The 24,069-nt window shown below is 36.6% G+C and overlaps 2 protein-coding genes across 3 annotated transcripts in view; one reads left to right on the top strand and one right to left on the bottom strand.

The window, feature by feature from the left end:
• The window catches only part of LOC137397921 (ecotropic viral integration site 5 ortholog-like), a 145,850-nt gene that overhangs the window by 29,451 nt on the left and 92,330 nt on the right, over positions 1 to 24,069 (bottom strand). For both annotated transcript variants that reach the window (XM_068083995.1, XM_068083994.1), the window contains exon 12: positions 22,651 to 22,757. In XM_068083995.1, coding sequence (XP_067940096.1) covers positions 22,651 to 22,757 — 107 coding nt within the window. The remainder of the gene's footprint in view (positions 1 to 22,650; positions 22,758 to 24,069) is intronic.
• Positions 1,925 to 10,710, top strand: LOC137398783 (uncharacterized). The gene is made up of 4 exons (XM_068084961.1): positions 1,925 to 2,150; positions 7,748 to 7,983; positions 9,381 to 9,561; positions 10,347 to 10,710. Exons 1-4 carry the CDS (start codon positions 1,925 to 1,927, stop codon positions 10,574 to 10,576), a joined length of 873 nt encoding a protein of 290 aa, XP_067941062.1. The 3' UTR covers positions 10,577 to 10,710.

Genomic DNA, 24,069 nt, shown 5'->3' with positions numbered 1-24,069 from the left:
CGTAGGTTGTAAGTTAACCGTAGGTTGTAAGTTAACTACAGGTTGTACGTTAACTACTGGTTGTAAGTTAACTATAGGTTGTAAGTTAACTACAGGTTGTAAGTTAACTACAGGTTGTAAGTTAACTACAGGTTGTAAGTTAACTATAGGTTGTAAGTTAACTACAGGTTGTAAGTTAACTATAGGTTGTAAGTTAACTACAGGTTGTAAGTTAACTACTGGTTGTAAGTTAACTACTGGTTGTAAGTTAACTATAGGTTGTAAGTTAACTACAGGTTGTAAGTTAACTACAGGTTGTAAGTTAACTACAGGTTTTAAGTTAACTACAGGTTGTAAGTTAACTACAGGTTGTAAGTTAACTACAGGTTTTAAGTTAACTACAGGTTGTAAGTTAACTACAGGTTTTAAGTTAACTACAGGTTGTAAGTTAACTATAGGTTGTAAGTTAACTATAGGTTGTAAGTTAACTGTAGGTTGTAAGTTAACTGTAGGTTTTAAGTTAACTGTAGGTTTTAAGTTAACTACAGGTTGTAAGTTAACTATAGGTTGTAAGTTAACTACAGGTTGTAAGTTAACTATAGGTTGCAAGTTAACTATAGGTTGTAAGTTAACTACAGGTTGTAAGTTAACTATAGGTTGTAAGTTAACTACAGGTTGTAAGTTAACTACTGGTTGTAAGTTAACTATAGGTTGTAAGTTAACTACAGGTTGTAAGTTAACTACAGGTTGTAAGTTAACTATAGGTTGTAAGTTAACTATAGGTTGTAAGTTAACTACAGGTTGTAAGTTAACTATAGGTTGTAAGTTAACTACAGGTTGTAAGTTAACCGTAGGTTGTAAGTTAACTACAGGTTGGCAGTGCTGCATGACGGTAGGATTGTGACTCAAAGTCTTTTTTATATAATAAAAAACTGAAGAGCAAGAAAACATTTTATTAAAACAAAATTGCTATTTAAAAGTGCTAAAAATCGTAAGCAAGTATAAACTGTAATGTATGCCTTCTGAATACATTTAATATATTATACAGCAATACAGTTAACATGTATAGTATATAAAGCATAAAAAAATACAGAGCAGGTTGTAATATACAAAGTATATAGTAAAGTACAAGTTATAGAGTACAAACTATACAATATAGAACAGGTTGTAGTGTACAAAGTATACAGTACAGTACAAGTTGTAGTGTACAAAGGATAAAATACAGTACAGGTTGTAGTGTAAAAAGTATACAATACAGTACAAGTTGTAGTGTACAAAGTACACAATACAGTACAAGTTGTAGTGTAAAAAGTATACAATACAGTACAAGTTGTAGTGTACAAAGTACACAATACAGTACAGGTTGTAGTGTACAATATTACTAAGGTGATAAAATGATGAAAGATTAACCCCATGTCATAAAGCTGTAAAATAACAGCAAATGGTTTTCATTTACAATAAGATTTCATAGAGTTACTTAAAATGGGAAAACATGATACGTAGATGTGTCCTTGGAGAAAAACACAAATTGGATACATTGAATATGCTCTAAAATTGGATACATTGAATATGCTCTAAAATTGGATACATTGAATATGCTCTAAAATTGGATACATAGAATATGCTCTAAAATTGGATAAATTGAATATGCTCTAAAATTGGATACATCGAATATGCTCTAAAAATGGATACATCGAATATGCTCTAAAATTAGATACATCGAATATGCTCTCAAATTGAATACATTGAATATGCTCTACAATTGGATACATTGAATATGCTCTAAAATTGGATATATTACACAGGATGATCTCTCACAGGCATGCGATTGCCAGGGTACTAGTATGATAACAATTATAATACAAACTTGTACAAAAAATTATTATTATTATTGACAGTCAATCTTGGCAGCGCAGGTAAGAGAAAAGTGAACAATTCTCATATAATGGACCTGACTAAAGTACAACCATCTGCCAGCCCTAGCAAGGTCTCCCCACGCCATGAAAAAATCTCTGACTTTGTTTTGGACAAACAAATTAAGGTGAGAAAAGATGTAAATGGAATAGCTGTGACACAAAACAATGTGATACTACTAGCCTTAGGAGCAGCCAGTCGAGGAGGTATCGGGAGACTTGATATTGAAACTACAGAGCTGACGGTACACCATAGTGGTGAGTAGAATCGAATGGTATATAACTCAATAGCTACATAGTTCCACTTACAGACCTGCCCATATGAACTATTCCCAATATACGGCTCCACCCATATGAACTATTTCCAACATACGGCTCCACCCATATGAACTATTCCCAACATACGGCTCCGCCTATATGAACTATTCCCAACATACGGCTCCACCCATATGAACTATTCCCAACATACGGCTCCACCCATATGAACTATTCCCAACATACGGCTCCACCATATGAACTATTCCCAACATACGGCTCCACCATATGAACTATTCCCAACATACGGCTACACCAAATATGAACTATTCCCAACATACGGTTCCACCCATATGAACTATTCCCAACATATGGCTCCACCCATGTGAACTATTGCCAACATACGGCTCCATGCATATGAATCCGTTGCATATACATATCTGAATATATAAGTCTCAAAGTTTGTCATCATATGTTTGGATGTCTGCCTGTCTGGCTATAGCTATTAAAATCTTGGAATTAAACTTTCACATCGTGCTATATTTGAACTCACCAAGATTGCCAACCACAGTTTTGCAAACCAATTGTCTATCCACGAGTCTACAAAGGCTCTTACGATTCATAGCCCTCACTATATACTGTATACACCCTTTTCCCGATTTCATACTTTAAATGACATATTAATTGAAACTCTATGAACTCTGTTAAGTCTATGAAAGACGATGCTTTTTCATACTCGCCATACTAAGGCTAATTTGCTTTTTGCCGAACGATATCAGCAAACATTTATCTCGAAATTAAAATTTGGCGATCGTATCTCATATCGGCGTCATCCCTTATGGTAAAACTGGGTTCGCAAACATATAAAATTTGATAAATCTTTAGTTAATAGTTCACTAAAATACATACTAAACTTCTTTCAAGTATGTTTAGTAAACTAAATTCATTTGGGTTAGATTCAGCGTTTATGTTACACGTCTGTCTCGAAGGTAAGAACTCTGCATGTAGTACATTGTACTGTTACACATTCTTGCAGATCATAACCACAAACTGCACTAAAGTTATTGTAAGTAACTATAGTTACTAAGGTTAACATATTGTTTTAATACCATTTTTAGTGAGGACGATTTTTAACAGGCAATGATTACATTAGATAATTACTATGGTTTTTTATACCAATCTATGCGTCTGTACGATATTTCCATCTTATGATGCCAACACTGAAACGAGCGAAAATCATACAACCGTACACCAAATAATTTTTGATAGTAATCGTAGCAAAACAGACTATATATAGCCATTACTTGCTAATGATTTCTTATTGTCATTTGAACACCTTTACAATTTATTTTTCCTCCCAATTTATTTCAACAAAACACTTCTTTAATGATATGAAATTTAAAGTTACAGTTGTTTGAAAAAGTTAGTCAACTTGGAGTCAACCACTGTTACTATACCTTCAGTTATTTAGATCGTTTAAGTCAGCGGAAATGTCCCAAAGTGATTGTCACACCGACAATCACTTTGTTTTTATCGCTTAAAACTGCCTGGCGGGTTTTTGTCATTTCCATCTTGTAGATGCATGGAGACACAAAAACAAGGCAAGTGTTAGCAGGTGTCAAACAAGCAATAGAATCCATTGACGCATACATATACAATGTTACATGAATGTAAACCTCTCGGAGAGACATGATAAAGGCACAGCAAATCACAGGCATGGCTTTGATTAATCAATTATTTACTAACACTTGTATTCAGCTCAGTGGCCTATTGTAAGCACTTCTAATCACCATACCAGTAGCATCCAGCTCATCCCAGCCGCATCAAACGACATCTTTCACAACAAATTGCTTGCACTCTGTGTTACGTACCATGAAAATTGGTCACATACATGACAACTGAAGCAAAGCTGCCAAAGGGCACCAAAGTAAACAAAGTTCGTAGTGAGCAGTTATACAAGTCCAAACCAAACTTTGGCAATAACTTAGTTTCAGCTAGTTCTGCTTTATTGAAGTGTGATTCCATTTTTATCACTTGATTTGTCACTCAGCATGTAAGCACAACAGGCTATGAATGAAGATAGACTTATTAGTTATTACAACGATGAGAGAGAATAAAAGTGCATATTGTATTCGCTAATAATATGTCGTCCAGTCACAAGCTCCGCTTACATTTATGCTTGAAGCACTTTGACTACTTTTATAAATGAAAGTTACTACTGACTGTAGGCAACCTCTCTGACTGTGGTCCTCTTTATAAATCTAAATAGCCACCGATTTCAACTCCTTTATATCAACTTTCCTATCAATGTAGCTTAAAAACCCGTAGCTCCACCCATCTGAGCTACACCCAACATATAGCTCCGCCAATGTAAGCTATTTTCATCCAATAGCTCCGCTTACAAACTATTCCTCCATTGCAAACTGTAGCTCCATATATATAAACCAACTCGAGACATAGCTCTACTCATCCAAGTTATTCAACCATATAGCAACTCCCTTTTCACTATGTCTCCACCAATTGCCTCCACTATGTCTCCATTCCCACCAATTAGCGCCACCCAGAGCCTTATAGCTTCACAGAATCCCGTAACCAACGGAAGCGTATATGGGAGCTCACTTGTTTTCAAACAAACAGGCTGCTGCTACTATTTTTATAAACCGTACAGGATGAATTTATTCGTGGAGTTATATTTCGCGAAAATTGCCATTTCATGCACATTCGTGGATTAATTTATTCGAGGCTGAAAACTGTCACTCCCTATGAAAAGTTAACTCTACTACGTCTACCAATAGAGTTAACCTTACGCATGTGCGCATTGCGTGTTTCGTTTTCAATTTAGCTTACAACTACGGGTCGATCGGGCTAAGCTATAAATTTTTTTGCTGCGTTCAGAGGTTTTTACGAAGATTCATAGATTTGGAGGCCTTTGATGAACCAACAATTTGTGGTAAGTAATGAGTTTTTTTCAAGCCATTTACTAAATTAGTGGAATTTTACTTTGGTTTTTCGGAATAACGCAATATTTATTTTTTCCATCCTTACCGCTTCATTATTTGTTTTAGTGTGAGAGAGATTTTTCATCATACACGCAAGCACAATGACTGCAAGGGTGGTGGTATATGTCATTCTTAAAAGATCACCAATTATTAAGGAAGGTCTGGAAATTGAGGTAGAAGTGACGGCAGCTACTTACGAAAAGAATATATCTGTTTGAAAAAAGAACAAAAACGCCTTTATGAGCACAAATTTTTGGCCAACCGGCAGAACTTTGCAATAGTAAGCCACGAGGAGAGTTCTGATGATAACTTCCTTACCAGCTAGGTAGTAGCGAGAGAATCGCCTTTAACATCTACCCAAAACAGTGACAGCGATATAGAGCTGCTATTACAAAAATAACTAATCAGAGAGCACCATTACTCGCTAGTATTCACTATCAAGAGTATCAGTTTAATTTTATTGCTCTAGACAACCGCCATATAGACTAAACTATTTATATTTACTCCATTCATCGTTTGTAAAATTTTATTTGTATTTGAAATATTTTATTTGTACACTCAAGTTTGTAAACAATTATAATATATCTGTACATGAAATAAAATATATAATTTAATCATGTTTGCTGCAGTGATATCAAGGAGTTGTCGATGAAGGGGTCTAGGTTGACTGGTTGCTTCTCTGCCAATATTCCTGCCTTGATGAATATTACTACTTGTCTCTAGTTTTCGCAATCGGAGTAGGTTGTTTCATTCTCAATCTGCAGTAAACACAAAAAAGAAAAAATATTAATAAGTGTTAAGAAAATACAAAAACAATAGCTGAAGTATTTAATGAAAGCGATCGGTTTTTAAACAAATGAATTAATTAATGCAGTTAATAATGGAAAAACGTATCTGCACTGCAAAGCAAATACATACCATAATGTCCAGATCAGAATCATGATCGTCCTCAACTTCGGTATTAGAGATTGATGAAGTTGATTTCAATGTAAAAAGACTAGGAGAGATTTTTTGCGATGACGAAGCCATGCCGAATAACTTGTAAAAACTTGAATAATTTTGTAAAGTTTGATGCAATGGCAATAAAACTCGAAGCCCGGCGATGATTTTAAAGAAGTTTTGGAACTCGGCTACGTTTGGTACTTCTGCCTAGTGGCTATTTTTGCGATGACACCATTCTGCATATCCTGTGACAACCTTGAATAATTTTGTAAAGAAATGTGATGCATTAGCAATGGTGTTTGCTCCAAGCCCAAGCAATGATTTTTTAAATGTTTTGAAACTCAACTACGTTTAGTATTTATATTAAAAACCAGCCTAGTGGCTAGTTTTTAATTTGATACAGTAGTTATTCTCTCTTGTGATTAAAAATAGAACTAATTATTCACGGAATTTTATAATTCGCGGAGTTGTCTGTTCGCGAAATCGCGAATTTTTATAACCAACGAATATTTTCATCCTGCACGGTAAGTTATATTGGAGAGGCTGCAACAATAATCAACAAAAACTACTCCCATTGGCAGTCGCTGTGAAATTGATCGTTGTACACTTTTTGAAAGAGGACAAAATTTCCTGTAAGAAACTAGAAATGTTTTTTGTAGAAAGATTAAGTGCAAAAAAGTGAAATGTTGAGAGCGAGGTAAGAGCAGTCCATTAAAGATCAGTATGTCGATCGGGTTTGCTTGAAAACAAGCGATTTTCTTTTCGGTTTTTGTCGCTGGACTCTGAAGCTCTGGCTCTCATACGGCTCTGGCGCCAGCCATCTAAGGAATATCTTATCTGTGTTAGGTAGGTCCCACCTTTTGAACTCTATACATGTTTCACCTGTGTATCTGATGAAGATAATAAATGAGTGACCAACTGAAAAGGGTGCCTACTTTAGCCAATTAGGCATTGAGCAACATACTGCAACACAGATCTGAACTGAAATACATCTAAAGTTGAATGATAGGGCATAACATTAACAAATTACAGAACAAAATTGCATTTCTTAATAATACACGATGGCATTAGCTCAAAAGTCGAGGTCGGGTAAAGTCGGGTAAATTAACTATGAGGCTACCTTGCGATGTTGAGGATACCTCAATATCATGAAGCTATTTCTAGACAACTTGCACCAACGATGAAAACTTTGCTTTGTTCACCGTATGGCTACCACAGCTGCAGCCAATGAAAACTTGGTGAGAGCAAATCAGTGCAAGAAGTGGCAGAGAAAAACCAATATTGATGAGCACTGCGAAGAAAGTTGTATATTCAACAAACCATGTAACTAGGCAATCACTGTCAATATCACTTTCAGTGGTTTTTGAAAAATGAAGAAATGTTCTTGGCAATATATGCAATTGGCTTACATATAACTAAGCAATTATATGCAAGAGAAGCTAAGACATGTAAACTCAAATCATGCCACTTAATGGTCGCTGTCATTCAATGCAATCAATAAAAATATATTCGGTATATCGGATGCAATATCACGTTCAGTTGATTTTAGAAAGCGTAAAAATGTGCTCAATCTTGATACAACTAACCAATAAAATCTAAGAGAAGCCTACTAGTGTAAACAATAGCTTTCAGAGCTACAGCCTTTCTTAATCGCTGCAGGCACAGTCTATCGACAAATTACTGTTGCCAACGATGGAACGGTGTTGGCCAGCACGCGTGACTCGATTTATATATACCCTCCGGACAACCTTGAACATGAACATACTGAAATAAAACTAGACGTACCAGTCTGGGGCCTGTGCCAAACACCTGACAGCGAACTGTTGTTTGGGTCTGTGAACAACAAGAGGGTGTATAGGAGAAGAGATGAGCAAACATCTACAGTCGTGAAAAGGGTGAGAATAACCTTAGGTTCTAATGTTGATGAGATTAGCTTGTAAATTAGCTTGTACGCATACGTACGTGTACATACGTACGTTTACATACGTACGTGTATATACGTACATGTATATACGTACATGTACATACGTACATGTACATACATATGTTTACATACGTACGCATACATACGTATGCGTACATACATACGTGTACATACATACGCGTACACACACACATACGCGTACACACGCACATACGAGTACACACGTACGCGTACACACGCACATACGTACGCGTACATACGTACGCGTACATACGTACGCGTACATACGTACGCGGACATATGTACATACATACGCGTACATACGTACATTTACATACATACGCGTACATACGTACATTTACATACGTACGTTTACATATGTACGCGTACATACATACGCGTACATACGTATGCGTACATACATTTATGATGCCGCGTTCTTGCTGGCGCACAAAACACTGACTGTATTTTAGGGGGTAGCTTATTTACCACTGATCATACCTAAAAAAAAACTATTTTGGAGTCGAAGATGCAAGAGCACAAGAACTTTGGATAACAAATAAAATACATCTAGAACGACTGAAATAGAAACGATTTCAGTACTCCTACATTAATTACAGAAACCGTCGACAATGCCATAGACTGGTGAAATGTGCACGTTATTTTTTCGTGAAATGCGCACGAGTTAATCTTTCTATTCTCTGTCGCCCGGTGTTTCAATTTCCAATCTTAACTTTTATTAAACCAAGCTTTTCAAGCGTTTTGTGACGATTTTCATCCAAATAAATCTGTCTAGTTGTGTATAATCCGATCAGATGGGTAGGTTTTTAGAGAATTTCGATAATTTACAAAGACTTGGTAACATATTTAAATAGGCCTATATGTGTTTTGTATCGTTATTATATTTTAACTAATCTACAAAACGATGGTTAAATTTGTTGATGAAATTTTGATACAAGGGTTCGTCTCATTGTTGATGAATAATTTTCATAAGTTGTGTGCACATGCATTTATCATAAAAACTCCCAAACTTCGCATCCGCTCGTTTGGTCATGGGAATATTTTACATTTTATAGATAAACTTTACTCGTTATATATATATATATATATATATATATATATATATATATATATATATAGTTCTGAAGTTATCACTTGAAGCACTTAAAGAGAGCAGACCTATGTCTGTTTAAACCAAATCTGTAGTGATTAACTATACTATATATATCGATACACACATATACATGTATATATATATTACTTGCTATATATTTTTTACTCATTATATATATATTTTACTTATTATTATAGACCTATGGTCTGTATGTTTCCATAGCTACGTAATGTGATCACTCTCACCTATTACAGAGCAACGAGAACAAGCTACAGTCTGTGTGGTCCCTGGCAAGCATCGCACAGAAACTTTTCATATCGGATCGTAAAAAGAGACAGGTGGTATGCACAGGTCTAGATGGAAAGTTTCTCTGGAGACAAAAGTTGGGAAGACCTTTTCCTAAGTACAGCAAGGCGCTGGAAGACATGGCTAATGGTGAGCCGTCTATGCCGCCTTTAGTAGAATTGCCCCAAGCCATGCTATTTTTACTTGCTAATAATAATAATTACTTATAATAAGAAAACATAAGGGTGTAACAATAGCTGAACAAGTTTTTTTGACAATTAAGTCGATATTCCGTCTGAACCACAGGATTTGTTCACAGAAATTTGTTTTATTAGTCCTTTTATATAATTTACACTCGAATATCTAAATGTAAAGGAAGTTGATTCTCCATCATCTTTCAACTTTACGTAAGAGTTGGGATTTTTTGTTAATAATTGACTCCTATCCGATTGAGTTGCCAATTTATTTGCTATGTGCTAAGATCGGTGCTAAGATCAGTGCCAAGATCGGTGCCAAGATCGGTGGTAAGATCGGTGGTAAGATCGGTGGTAAGATCGGTGCTAAGATCGGTGCTAAGATCGGTGGTAAGATCGGTGGTAAGATCGGTGCTAAGATCGGTTCTAAGATCTGTGCTAAGATCGGTGGTAAGATCGGTGGTAAGATCGGTGGTAAGATCGGTGGTAAGATCGGTTCTAAGATCGGTGGTAAGATCGGTGCTAAGATCGGTGGTAAGATCGGTGCTAAGAACGGTGCTACGGCGAACAGTAAATAACTGAAAGGTTTATGTGTTTGATATATTATAGGCTGTTGAATGTACAGTACAGCTCCCAATTTTTAATGTACATAATTTTTTATGACCAGACTTCTTCAATGTCCAAGCAGAACCCAGCCTGTATTAGTCTGAAGAGACGAGGGTTGTCTTTCTATAATTTTAGACTATGCAGGTGGTATCTGCGTGCACAGCAATGGCAATGTCCTTGTCTGTGACACTCCTAATAACAGACTCACAGAACTTTCACCGGATGGTATCATTTCCCACCACAGCAATCTTGACCTTGACAAACCAGCCTATGTTGCGGCCAATGGGGGATTCATAGCAATAGTTAACGATGCAACCCTACTCGACTGTACACTCAAAGTATTCAGACAATCCACAACCCTATAAACAAGCCATAGAAACATAATTTACCCTATCTGGTCTGCAATACAAGACAACTACCACAGATTGGAATTGTCTGCTCAGAAAGTCTCTAATCTTTTTCCGTGGACTCTTTGGTGTCTTTGTCAGGGTTTATACAATACAAAGAGTTTGTTGTCTTCTCTTTGTTGTACCAACTCATCCATCAGATACATGTACTTATATTCTTATATCGGAAAATAATAAAGCGATGTCTACTTGAACATTCTGAGTACCTGCCAATGGTTGTCAAATAGGCAAATACCCATCTAATATGCAGTGTCTAATATTGACAGGTGAGGGATGTGGCTATACTAAACATTATATATGTAGATACCGTTTTTTGCAATGCGTTCTCAGGGCAGTATAAACAGGTTAGTCCCCAGCTGTACCACTACGTAGAACAATCTTACACGAAGACTATGTATAATATTTTAACAAGCGGTGTGAAGGCCACAGGCCTATTATTTGTAAATGTTAGAAGTTAGCCTTAGCAGATTTTCTGACCGTGATAGCATTTTTATTTTTACTACTTTTCTGCTACTAAAACTTCTAATTTAAAAAATTGATTATGAAATGATTTTCTCACATGGAGCATATCATTAGCCTTCCAATATGCACTGACCTTTGAGTGGGCTGTTATAGCGATAGTAATAGTATAGCGATAGTAATGGTATAGCGATAGTAATGGTATAGCGATAGTAATAGTATAGCGATAGTAATAGTATAGCGATAGTAATAGTATAGCGACAGTAATAGTATAGCGATAGTAATAATATAGCGATAGTGATAGTAATAGTATAGCGACAGTAATAGTATAGTGATAGTAATGCTATAGCGATAGTAATAGTATAGTGATAGTAATAGTATAGCGATAGTAATAGTACAGCGATAGTAATAGTATAGCGATAGTAATAGTATAGCGATAGTAATAGTATAGCGATCGTAATAGTATAGCGATAGTAATAGTATAGCGATAGTAATAGTATAGCGATAGTAATAGTATAGCGATAGTAATAGTATAGCGATAGTAATAGTATAGCGATAGGAATAGTATAGCGATAGTATAGTGATAGTAATAGTATAGCAATAGTAATAGTATAGCGATAGTAATAGTATAGCGATAGTAATAGTATAGCGATAGGAATAGTATAGCGATAGTATAGTGATAGTAATAGTATAGCAATAGTAATAGTATAGCGATAGTAATAGTATAGCAATGGCCCATTAAAATCACCATTAACGGAAGTCTTCTATGTTGTGAGCCACTTAAAGATTTTCAGCCAGTCGTGTGAATGACAAAGAACTGTCCTTACTGAAAAGATAAGACCATAAACACAGGCGCTCACGACTAATCCTTTCTACCATGAGGTGAGTCACTAGCAGTTTTTCCTATCTGGTAATGCTGTTAGCCGCTACCTTCTGTCTTGAAGGTTAAACTCCATACAGTACTCTACATAATAATGTTACATTTTATTGCCGACCATAACCACAAAGATAACTTTAAAAATCGTACCCTGCACGTTTCCACGCGACAGACAAATGTTGATCAAGTATCGCCACTAGATTACAAGGTATTTGCACAACAATAGCGATCTTTACTATAAAAAGAATCGTGTCCATCCGCAGCCATGGGTGTATGTTGAAAAGATATTGCATCAGACAGGTTTCAAACTCTGATACTTGGTTTAACAGCCAGGCACACTCCCATCTGCGTGACTCCACCATATTGCTGCATGATGGCATAATTGAGCAGTGATTATTACACATGCCTATCTACATGTATCATGGCTTAGCAGGCTGCCATAGTAGGCTACTGGGGGAATAATTGAAACCACTTTCTATTAATCTATATTGAATATTAACCTATTTAAGGTATGTTTAGAAACGTGATACCTTTTTCCTTGAGATGATTTTTCGAACGATTAACAATGCAAAGCCACTTATAAACTATCAACCAACTAAAAGAGAAAATGCAATAATAGTAGTTCTCCCTAAAGATATGACAACTCACTCTTCATCGGAATCGAGAGCGCTAAACATGATCAAAGATAAGCCTGTATTCGTAACGCCTCTTTTCACTGCTGAGGACGATTCCGTTCCCTCTCCAATCGTTGCTGCATTGTTATTTAGATCACAAATTCTTTTTTTCAACATTTCCAACTCGTCCCCCTCTTCTCGCGTGTGGTTCACTTGTCTCCTTCACTCCTATGATGTTGTTGACTAGTGTAAACACTGAGAAAGGTCGCAAGAGTAGATGACACGAGGCGTGAGGTGCCAACAGTGTAATCCAATGCAAGAGTAGATGACACAAGGGGTGAGGTGCCAACAGTGTAATCCAACGCAAGAGTAGATGACACAAGGGGTGAGGTGCCAACAGGGTAATCCAACGCAAGAGTAGATGACACAAGGTGTGAGGTGCCAACAGTGTTATCCAACGCAAGAGTAGATGACACAAGGGGTGAGGTGCCAACAGTGTAATCCAACGCAAGAGTAGATGACACAAGGGGTGAGGTGCCAACAGGGTAATCCAACGCAAGAGTAGATGACACAAGGTGTGAGGTGCCAACAGTGTTATTCAACGCAAGAGTAGATGACACAAGGCGTGAGGTGCCAACAGTGTAATCCAATGCAAGAGTAGATGACACAAGGGGTGAGGTGCCAACAGTGTAATCCAACGCAAGAGTAGATGACACAAGGTGTGAGGTGCCAACAGTGTGATCCAACGCAAGAGTAGATGACACAGGGCGTGAGGTGCCAACAGTGTGATCCAATCGTAAGCCAGTGAAATAGAAGCAGCAACTTATACAGTGTATGGAAGAGGTTGAGTGGTTTGTCCGTATAAAAGCACCTGCTGTATCCACTCACTTTCTCCTCATGCTATTGATTGCCTTGTCCTTAATGCTCCAGAAATTATGCTCAGATTGAGTCTGCAGAAAAACGGTTCAACGATTCATTTGCAGCATATAAATAAACTGGTCCGATGAATCCAGTTTTTCCACGTCTGACTCCGAGTTGGCAAATTCTTGTCTCTCGATGCCGAAGGACTTAAAAGTATGGATGGCCAGAAAAAATATGGTTGAAAGTAGAAAAAGCAGACGAAGAATATCCTCCTTCAACAGCAGCACTATCGACAAACATTGAGCCAATCAAAAATAATTTTCGCTGCCAGAGACTTAACTATGACCTCCTGTAGTTTGTTGCCTCTTTAAGAGTGAGGCTAGAATTAAGATATAGCGGATAATCTGATACTTCCAACACTGATAAATTGGCTGATGCTGATGTGGGAGCAGCGACACGAATAGAATAGTAATCAACGCTTTACGCCTTTTGGTTTAGTAAGAACAAAGAGCCAACAGACGGAAACTTTCCCAAGTCCAATTGATTCCATGCCATTAGGAAGCATTTTAAGGAGGATAAGAAAGCATTCCATATTGCCAGCTGCCATCTTCTTGATGGTGCCATAGTGACAGCTAATGCAGGTGCCAGTTACCAGTACCTGATAGCTTGCAGTTTCAATCATCTCAAAAAAATTATATAAAATAAAAAAGTTAATTAAAAGAACCAGATAATTGTAGATTGATTTCTAGTAAATCCATTTTGAAATATTGGGAGTAGTCGAAAACCGAACTAAATTAATTTTAGCAATGAAAGGCAGCAGCTGCCATAAATAAAATAAGGAGTCACACACAGAAGTAGTTTATGCTATTTTTTTGATTAAATTTTCTAAAAATTTTAAAATTTAAATAGACCTATATTTAATTGCCAATACTTCGAGTAAATTTTTAAGTTCATATAAAATCATTCCAAGCACTCCATAGAGTTAGTGTGAGTAACCATAGAGTTGTCTAACCAGTTCAATTATACTTGAAGATAGTAGCCATGACGATTCTGTTCCGCTTTGTTATCACCAGAAGATATCACTAGAAAATCTCACTAGAAGATATCCATTCAGTCAACGAGGTGAAAATCACTTGCCGCTGTGTGCCATCTTGAAATATATTCCAGCATGACATTTGGAAAGGTTCTCTGAAAATAGAGCTGATGGTGCCATTCATGCCATAATGATAACAGAATAGTTTTGTATATGTACAAATACTCCTTTAGCAATTATGTTCAATTTTGACACCCACAATTCTCGAGTGATTGCTAGTTATCGGCTCAAAACTCTCAGACTATCTCTCAAAAAACTCATGACTAGCCCTGATCTATAATCGTATGTTAATGGGCTCAGGTTATCTCTACATCCCAGACACCTTTTATTTAAGAGGTGATTAAGCCATTTTTTATAATCCAAGTTGTTGGCAAAGAGGGCACGCGATGGCCTCAATCAAGAGAAGGCAACTTCATGGCTAGTAAAAATTAAAAGTTGAGAGCTAAGCTTGAAAAATCTTAAACGCTAAACTATGTCAGCTTTACCTAGTTTAAGTTAAGGCATTTCTGTCATCAGTACCAACTGAAGCATTACCTACACTCCAGTTCTTTCCCGTCTTAAAGTAAGAATAACAGCTAATTTATTACGCTGTTAACTTCTTTTTACATATTAGTTATATATATAACTATAAATGAAATACATAATATATATTTTTATATAAAATTTCATTTTCACATATAGCTTTACAGAACATTTGATGTAACAATATGAGTAATTAATTGCAGCACTTTATTCCCGAGTTAACGAAACGAGGAACGATTTAAGCAAATCGCGGTGTAATCTTATAAGAATATTCGCTTCAACATACAATGGTTTCCACATAAAAATCAGATCTATAAATGAATAAACTTGGTATTTAGAGGTTTGACTGAATCACAAGTACCTCTCTACAAATCACAAGTATCTCTCTACAAATCACAAGTACCTCTCTACAAATCCCAAGTACCTCTCTGCAAATCTTTACAAATCTCTATCTCAGAAAAATTTTCAGTAAGTAGGAAAGGTGGACGCAGATGGAAGCAGGTGGAAGCAGCAGTAAGAGCTCTAAGCCAAGCGAACTGTGACGAATAGAGACTAATAGAATAGGGCCTGTCCAAACTCTATTGTCTTTCAATAAGCAAGGTGTGAAAAGGTGTTTGTAAAGGAGGGAGAGTCATTAAGCTAGACGCCAGTTCAACCTCCAGTTCAACCTCGGCAATTGTTTAAAGAATATGCAGACGATTATTGTACGAGTTCATTCGACTTGAACGATAACCCAGTGGCTGGCTGTTCCATAAACATTACCTCGCTGCACTGACTGGTTGCATTTTGTTGTTGAGAATACTATACATGTACCTTTTGTCAGTCGACTCACATCGGTAATTGTCTTCCTTGACTAAACATTCACTCTCATCATCACATGAACGCATCGGTAATCATTTCCCATCGATAATTGAAAACTCGAAGGAACTGATACTTTACATGAGAAAGCCAAGAGGAGACAAAACAGACATAAGATGTGAACATATTACCATTATCAAGTTTTTGTGGGGAGGTGAAGGCAGCCACTTGGAAATCTCTCTTCACATCTAATACCCACATAGTAGACGTGCGTGAATCTAAACCCAAAAATCTGATGCGAGTTACCTTTTCGAACCATCATCTTTGAGCATAAAACCCATGAAATTAATTGGAAATCCAACACCAGCCTTTTCATATAATATGATAGATGTTAACTTTGAAAAATCCAAAGACAAAACACAGACATAGAATAAATATTCCAGACAGTAGAAGGGCGCATCATATACTTCAATGGACCTACTACATAGAACAAAACATCTCATCCTTTCATCAATACTTTTCTTCTAAATGTAAACCTTGTGATTACGCAAGGGAATGACCTAGACAGACATAAAACCAAGGCCAAAATCATGGTAAAGTACTCCATGAATACAGAGATACAAGAGAAGACATAACCTGGTACTTGACTTGAATGAAAACATTCCTTTAGTAGATAAGTACAAGAACTCCTCCTAGTAAGCTCCAGTACTCCGGCTGACTGACTCAATCTGGATATTATTACGACTAGCTGATCGCAGATGTCCACCGTGAGAGTATCGGCTAGACTATATACGAGGCATGCAACCGTGCAGCCCTAGCTAATTACAAACAAGTTTTGAGTTTTGAGGCTAGAAATAATTAGCAGATGCTAAAACAGGCAGAGGGCAAAGGTTAATGGATTGACAGATTGCATAGACAGGGCGATGCGATGCGTGGGTCACCTACTCCTACTCCATGGCAGTCTACTGCCGCAACAACTGAAAATATGTCCTTATGAGTTCTCACCTTCAGCCTGATCATGGGAGTTACTTTCCCACGTTACTGCACAGGGAGTATGTAGTATCTCCCACGTTACTGTACAGGGCGTATATAGAAACTTCCACTTTACTGTACAGGGAGTACATAAAAACTCTCATGTTACTGTGCAGGGAGTATATAGAAACTGCCATGTTACTGTGCAGGGAGTATATAGAAACTCCCATGTTACTGTGCAGGGAGTATATAGACACTCCCACATTACTGTGCAGGGAGTATATAGAAACTCCCATGTTACTGTGCAGGGAGTATATAGAAACTCCCATGTTACTGTGCAGGGAGTATATAGACACTCCCACATTACTGTGCAGGGAGTATATAGAAACTCCCATTACTGCAAGCAGTCACACAGAAATTGGCCCACTTGACTGGACATGTGTGAGTCCAGTGGTAAGGACCCTTCGACAACTAGACAGATGACCAGTTGCAGAGAAGTTTAAAGCTGGTGTCATTTCTGTCACCAGGGGTGCCCTTTTTTGAGAACACAACCCAAGCCTGTTGTTTGCAGCGTTCTAGACCTTGACCTCCAAAACTAGAGCACGGCTACGCTCTAGATGCATTTCTAATTCCTCTTAATCAGGCCCTGTACTACAACTAGGTGAATAAATTAGGTCAATCCTTTAAAACAGATGCCTAGCTAAGTGTAAAAAATATTCATCAGTTGTTCTGTGTGACTTGATCAAAGAGGTCTAATCAAATCAGCTCTACATGTGGATAAAAACCAAAGTAATAACTTTAGTGCCCACGTCAGAATTTGGTCAAGGTCAGGAGTATAAATACTGTAGTAAAATTCCAAAATAGGTATTTTCATTTTACTTTTCAGCCTTTTCATTCATAAAAATACATTTTGTTATTTGAAAATTCTTTTCACCATATTGATCGCTTTGTGCTGACATCATTACCTTTTTACCAAAGCTCTGCCGGAGTAATTTATGGCGGACTTTCTCGCTGACCAAAGATCGTAAAGATTGTATGGCCGTATTTTCACAGATTATCTAATCGATCAAGTTTCATTGATCAAAATTGATTTATTGACAGCAGCTCTTCGTTCACAGAGTTTGATGACCATGGATGACAATGGTTCTTATAACAGAACTAACTCTGTTGAAGAATATCATGTCAACTCTGGGATAGCCAGACACACAGACAGACAGATTCACATAACCTCAAGCATCCCTTCACTTCTTTTTACATTTGAGTAACTGGATTTTACTGTACATTTGAGTAACTGGATTTTACTGTACATTTGAGTAACTTGGTTTCACCATACATTTGAGTAGCTTGGTTTTACTGTACATTTGAGTAACTGGGTTTTACTGTACATTTGAGTAACTGGGTTTTACTGTACATTTGAGTAACTGGATTTTACTGTACATTTGAGTAACTGGGTTTTACTGTAAATTTGAGTAACTGGGTTTTCCTGTAAAGAACTCAAAAAACCATCTGCAAATAATAAAAGTAATAATATTTTGCTCCTTCCAACCGTCACATGACAGTCACATGACTACTTTTCAAACTGATTCAAAAGTTAGGCAACACACGCTTATTATTCATTGTTTACCAGGAATAAACTGAGAGAAAACGACTCCATAATATATTAGATAGGAACACAAGTTGCGAAGAAGTAGCTAGTAGTATAACTATATACCATGACCAAAAGTAAACTAAATTCTAAATCTAAAGCATTTTTTCAAGTTATATACTAAACGAGTAATAGCTCTGTACTCGTGATGCCTAACAGCAAACTATAGCCAAAGTACCTAAAAACCCGTGTTCATCCAAAGTACCTTCTGCCAAAACCAATAGGTTTCTCATTGCCATAATACTAAATACTGTAGGCGAGCAGCATGGAAAGTCAGCATGATAGTCTTTTGGAAATGTGACACTACTAGAAGTGCCCTTCACTTGATTAGCGAGTTGTTATGGTTATATTTCTGTGTAGGCGAATAGAAATTATGATATAAAAGGCAATGGTTACAGCGAGCCAACCCTCTGCCTCATCATATAAAATAAAATACAGTTCTTCAAAGACCGACAATACAGTACAGTCTCAGAATACGATTTTGATCTGATTTTGGGTTGGCATTGATTGGTAAAAAATTGTTATGTAGGGGCATAGAAACCATAGTACATGTAATGATATATTGCAAATATCTCCTGGTGGAAATCGTCAAAATTTTATGTAAGTGCTGTACATACAAGGATTAACAATTAGTAACAAAATAGTATGTTAACCTTACTAACTATAGCTACCTACAGTAAAATTAGTGTATTTAGTGGGTACGATTTGCAATAAACTGTAATATTACAATGTACAACATGCATGTGCAGTACATACCGTAGGGAGTTCTTACCTTCATAGACCTATTACCTATACTATTAAACATGCATGTGCAGTACATACCATAGGGAGTTCTTACCTTCATAGACCTATTACCTATACTATTAAACATGCATGTGCAGTACATACCATAGGGAGTTCTTACCTTCATAGACCTATTACCTATACTATTAAACATGCATGTGCAGTACATACCGTAGGGAGTTCTTACCTTCATAGACCTATTACCTATACTATTAAACATGCATGTGCAGTACATACCATAGGGAGTTCTTACCTTCATAGACCTATTACCTATACTATTATTAACTATATTATTAACTATTAGTGTAGTTAATAGGTTAATGCCTTCAAGACAGACATACTTACAACATAAACTTTGAATTCACCTCAAATAAGCTTAGCTTACTAAACACACACTTAAGCTAAGTTTTAGTATGAATTTTTAACTATTTTACTGAATTTCAACTTTTTATCACTGAAATTTTACCACTTATCAGTTTCTGTCTTCTCTTTCACTATAATTTTAAGCGAATCTGTTTAAAACCTTTTTCAACCAAATTCGACAAAAAAGCCTAAACGATGCTGTTTTCGTAATGAAGTGGATTTTTGTTGACAGGTTAAGAGAAGTTGTATGGCCTTCTGTTTTAAGAGATCGCAACTCCAACTTTGCTACTAGTTTTAAAGAGAAAATATTACCGTTTTACACACAAGAATTGCCGAACTGTGCGAAATCGGTCATCGTGTCTCTTTCAGGCATTGTGAAAATATTTTCGGTGAACAGAATTACGGTGTCTTTGTTATTTTGACATACGCAATAAGTACACCAACTGCCAAATTTGAACTCGGGCGAAAACTTAGTTGAATTCATACGGTGAAATAAGCTCGTATGAGGTGAGAAAAACATCATGTTCCATTTCGTAAGGTGAAAAAATCGCATATTTGGGTAATCGTATCCTGAGGGGGACTGGATATGAGGGTGACTCGTATCCTGAGGGTGGCTGGATATGACTAGTTTTAAAGTTGTATATGACTAATTTATAATCAATGAAGAAGAGTGACAATCTGCTACCAGCTACTGTAAACATCTACAGCGCAGATAAACTACTCATGATTAACATAAAACCAGTCGACCTGTTTAGTCGTCAGTAAAACAAACAACGACTAAACAGGTCGACTGGTTTCATGTTTAAACTGGTCGACCTTTTTGTGCAGTTCAAATGAATTGAGAGAAAAATAAACTACCTGTAACGGTTTTCAAACTTTTTCAATCAACTAACTTTTAAATTTCATATTATGAAAGAGGTAGTTTGTTGAAAAAAATTTGAAAAAAAAAACCAACTGTAAAGGGTGTTTAAATGCAAAATCATTAGCAAGTAATAGCTAAATATAGTCTGTTTTACTATGATTACAATGAAAAATTATTTGGTATACAGTTATATGATTTTAATTTGTTTCAGTGTTGGCATCATAAGGCGAAAATATCGTAGTGTGGTACAGAAACCCACAGTAATTATCCAATGCAAACACCTCTTGGTAAAATCATCATTAAAAATTAGTAACAAAACAATTATGTTAACCTTAGTTACTATAGTTACCTACAATAAATTTGGTGTATTTAGTGGTTATGATCTGCAAGAAAACGTAACATTGCAATGTACTGTGTGCAGTACGTACCGCGAGGAGTTCATACCTTCGAGACTGAATCTAACTTAAATGAATTTAGTTTACTAAACAGGAAGTTTTAGTAAACTTTTACTAAAACTTTTTCTACGAAACTTTAAACTAAACTAAAATTTTGTCACTCATCTGTTTCTGAAGCCGTTTTTACTATAATCAACAACGCTGAACTGAGAACGGCCAACGCATCTTTCCATCGCTGTCGGAAGTATTTTGGCAAACAGCCTTTTGTGGATATCGTATGACGGAAAACAAAATTGTTTTGGGGACGAAAAAGCACCGTGTTTCTTAGTGTTAAGCAAAAATTCTTTCATAACAGGGGCATCGGAGCCCATGAGTGCAATGAATCAATTAATACGTAATTTAGCGTGTGCAACCAAGAAAAGGGTGTACAGTATATGGTAAGACCATAAGAGCAATAGAATTGTATGAATTGCATAGCCTTGTGGTTTCATGCAAGTTTAGAAACTTGCAGTTGCAATCTTCATGAGTTCAAATCCAGCACGAAGCCAGCTTTTCCCTCCAAGATTTTAACACCTATAGCTGGAGAGACAGACAGACAGACGACGACAAAAGACAAACTTTGAGATTTATAGATCCATGTACTAATTAAAAGTTATGAAAAATATTAGAATTATATGGCTATATATATTATATGGCTATAGCATAAACAGAGAAATAAACATAGAAAGAAAACAGAAAAAAGAAATAACCAATGAAAACTACGACCGGTTTGTTTACCTTTGGGATTGGCTGTCGAGACGATGCTAAGAGAAAACCACGGGGAGTGAGAGGACGGTGATTAGAAGAATGAGAGGACGGTGGTTAGAAGAGTGAGAGGATGGTGATTAGAAGAGTGAGAGGACGGTGATTAGAAGAGTGAGAGGACGGTCGTCAGAAGAGTGAGAGGACGGTGATTAGAAGAGTGAGAGGACGGTGATTAGAAGAGTGAGAGGACGGTGATTAGAAGAGTGAGAGGACGGTGATTAGAAGAGTGAGAGGACGGTGGTCAGAAGAGTGAGAGGACGGTGATTAGAAGAGTGAGAGGATGGTGATTAGAAGAGTGAGAGGACGGTGATTAGAAGAGTGAGAGGACGGTCGTCAGAAGAGTGAGAGGACGGTGATTAGAAGAGTGAGAGGACGGTGATTAGAAGAGTGAGAGGACGGTGATTAGAAGAGTGAGAGGACGGTGATTAGAAGAATGAGAGGACGGTGGTTAGAAGAGTGAGAGGACGGTGATTAGAAGAGTGAGAGGACGGTGATTAGAAGAGTGAGAGGACGGTGGTCAGAAGAGTGAGAGGACCGTGATTAGAAGAGACAAGTGTTGTATTGTTGTCTTGGTTTTGTTTTGCTTGGGAGAAAATGATAATATATGACAACTCCAAATTATAAAACTGACGAGTACAAAACACTTGTCATTTACTGATTTTCTCTAGCAAATAAGACTTAGTGAAATGCATTGTATGTCATTCCCATTAAAGGCCAACGACAACAAACAGAAACAAACAACTGAGCCAAATATAAAAGACCTTTCAAGCTTTTGACGAAAAATCATTTCATATCTGGAATGATTTTTCGTAAGATCAAAATTTCTACCAAAAGACGTTTCGTAACCTTGAAGATTTGCTGACGTAGAAGTTTGACTATAATATGCGAGTGATGGCTTTGGCAGAGTTATGAGCTAAAGCTAAGCACATATTTCAATAATAACGAATCACGAGCCACTCATAGATTTAAGAAGAAGTCACTTACTTTTTCATCTTCTTTGCATTATATTTGACTCTGTTAGTGGCCACATCAAGCAGGGCCTGACCACACTCCGCACTCTCGTATACATGGCATACCTGGTCTTGGAAATACTACAAAACCCATCATTCAGCATCAATAAAAAGTCAACACGCTATGAGGTCATCAACAACTGCAGAGTTGGCATCCTGGCACCATGCCAAAGAAGAACTAGCAGACCGTGCTGCTATTCCTGACACAGGAATGTTCTAATACAATTATTATGTATTATTCTTTACTAATCCATTTGTTAAATAGTTTTAAATAATTCATTTGTTTTGTTGTTTGCAATATTTATCAAGAACATATGATAAGCTTTTACGCTGTGGTACGAATTAAACTAATTACAGTAGTTTTATGGAAATATTTGATCTAGTCAAATAAAGTTTTAATATACAAAGAATATTCTGAAATGAATTAAAGCCGTACTTGGAACTTGGATACTGACTGCAGATTCAAAATAGAAGTCCTGTTTTTATGCTGTTTCCAAATATCTTTACCTACTTCCTTCATTTTAACAACAGATTCTATTTGAACAGTATCGCGAAAAAATCCACACACTCTTTTGATTGTAGGTCATAAATGATTGTGATGCAAATTAAGAACTCTATAATACTAGTTACAATTTTCCAGTATATTTTGAGTCATAAAATAATGATGAACATGTGCTCAATAGATATGATGTTATTGTAAATTTTTTTACGAGTTTTTAAAAAGTCGTATTAGTTTTAGCCCGAATAATGGTGAGGTACTGTTTTTTTTTATTTGATGACATTTGCTGTGGGTTGCCTGACTATTTACTAGTGCTTTACCAAATATCATTGCATTATGAGCACGGTCAGATATATATAATACAAGTTAAAAACCTCGGATCATTGGACCGATTGCCAATGGTTACTGACACGCATTGACAAAAAAGGCCAGGATTCAAAAGGTTAACAGGCGGGTTATTAAACACTGTTTAGAGCGCAGGCGTAATAGACCGAGTTATTGTCTACTATACTCGACGGAACCGTTTACCAAAACCCGATCTCGCAAGTCAAAACTGAACCCACAACATTGACATGTTCAAAAACTCTATTACCCGAGACTCGAGAGAAAATAAACCTGCGAGTTCAACGAGTTTTATTACCCATGCCCAGCACTACAATGTGCCCAGCTAAGATTTGATTGTTTAGCAAATTTAGCATAATAAATCTATCTAGAAGATATTAACCAATAGACAGTCCTAAAATTATGACGTCATCGCACAAATTTACCTTACTAAACCAGCTTAGATTTTTTGGTAATAAATTTGCATTTTTACCTCTCATATATAGGAAAACATAGAAAAAACACTCTCCTCTAACTCCAGATGAAATCCCTATCAATGTTCACTGTAAAGTC

The sequence above is a fragment of the Watersipora subatra genome, chromosome 6 (genome assembly GCF_963576615.1).
Source record: "Watersipora subatra chromosome 6, tzWatSuba1.1, whole genome shotgun sequence".
NCBI classification, from domain to species: Eukaryota; Metazoa; Bryozoa; class Gymnolaemata; order Cheilostomatida; family Watersiporidae; genus Watersipora; species Watersipora subatra.
The sequence above is the reverse complement of the archived record's forward strand: the minus strand, read 5'-3'. Positions and strand labels throughout refer to the sequence as shown.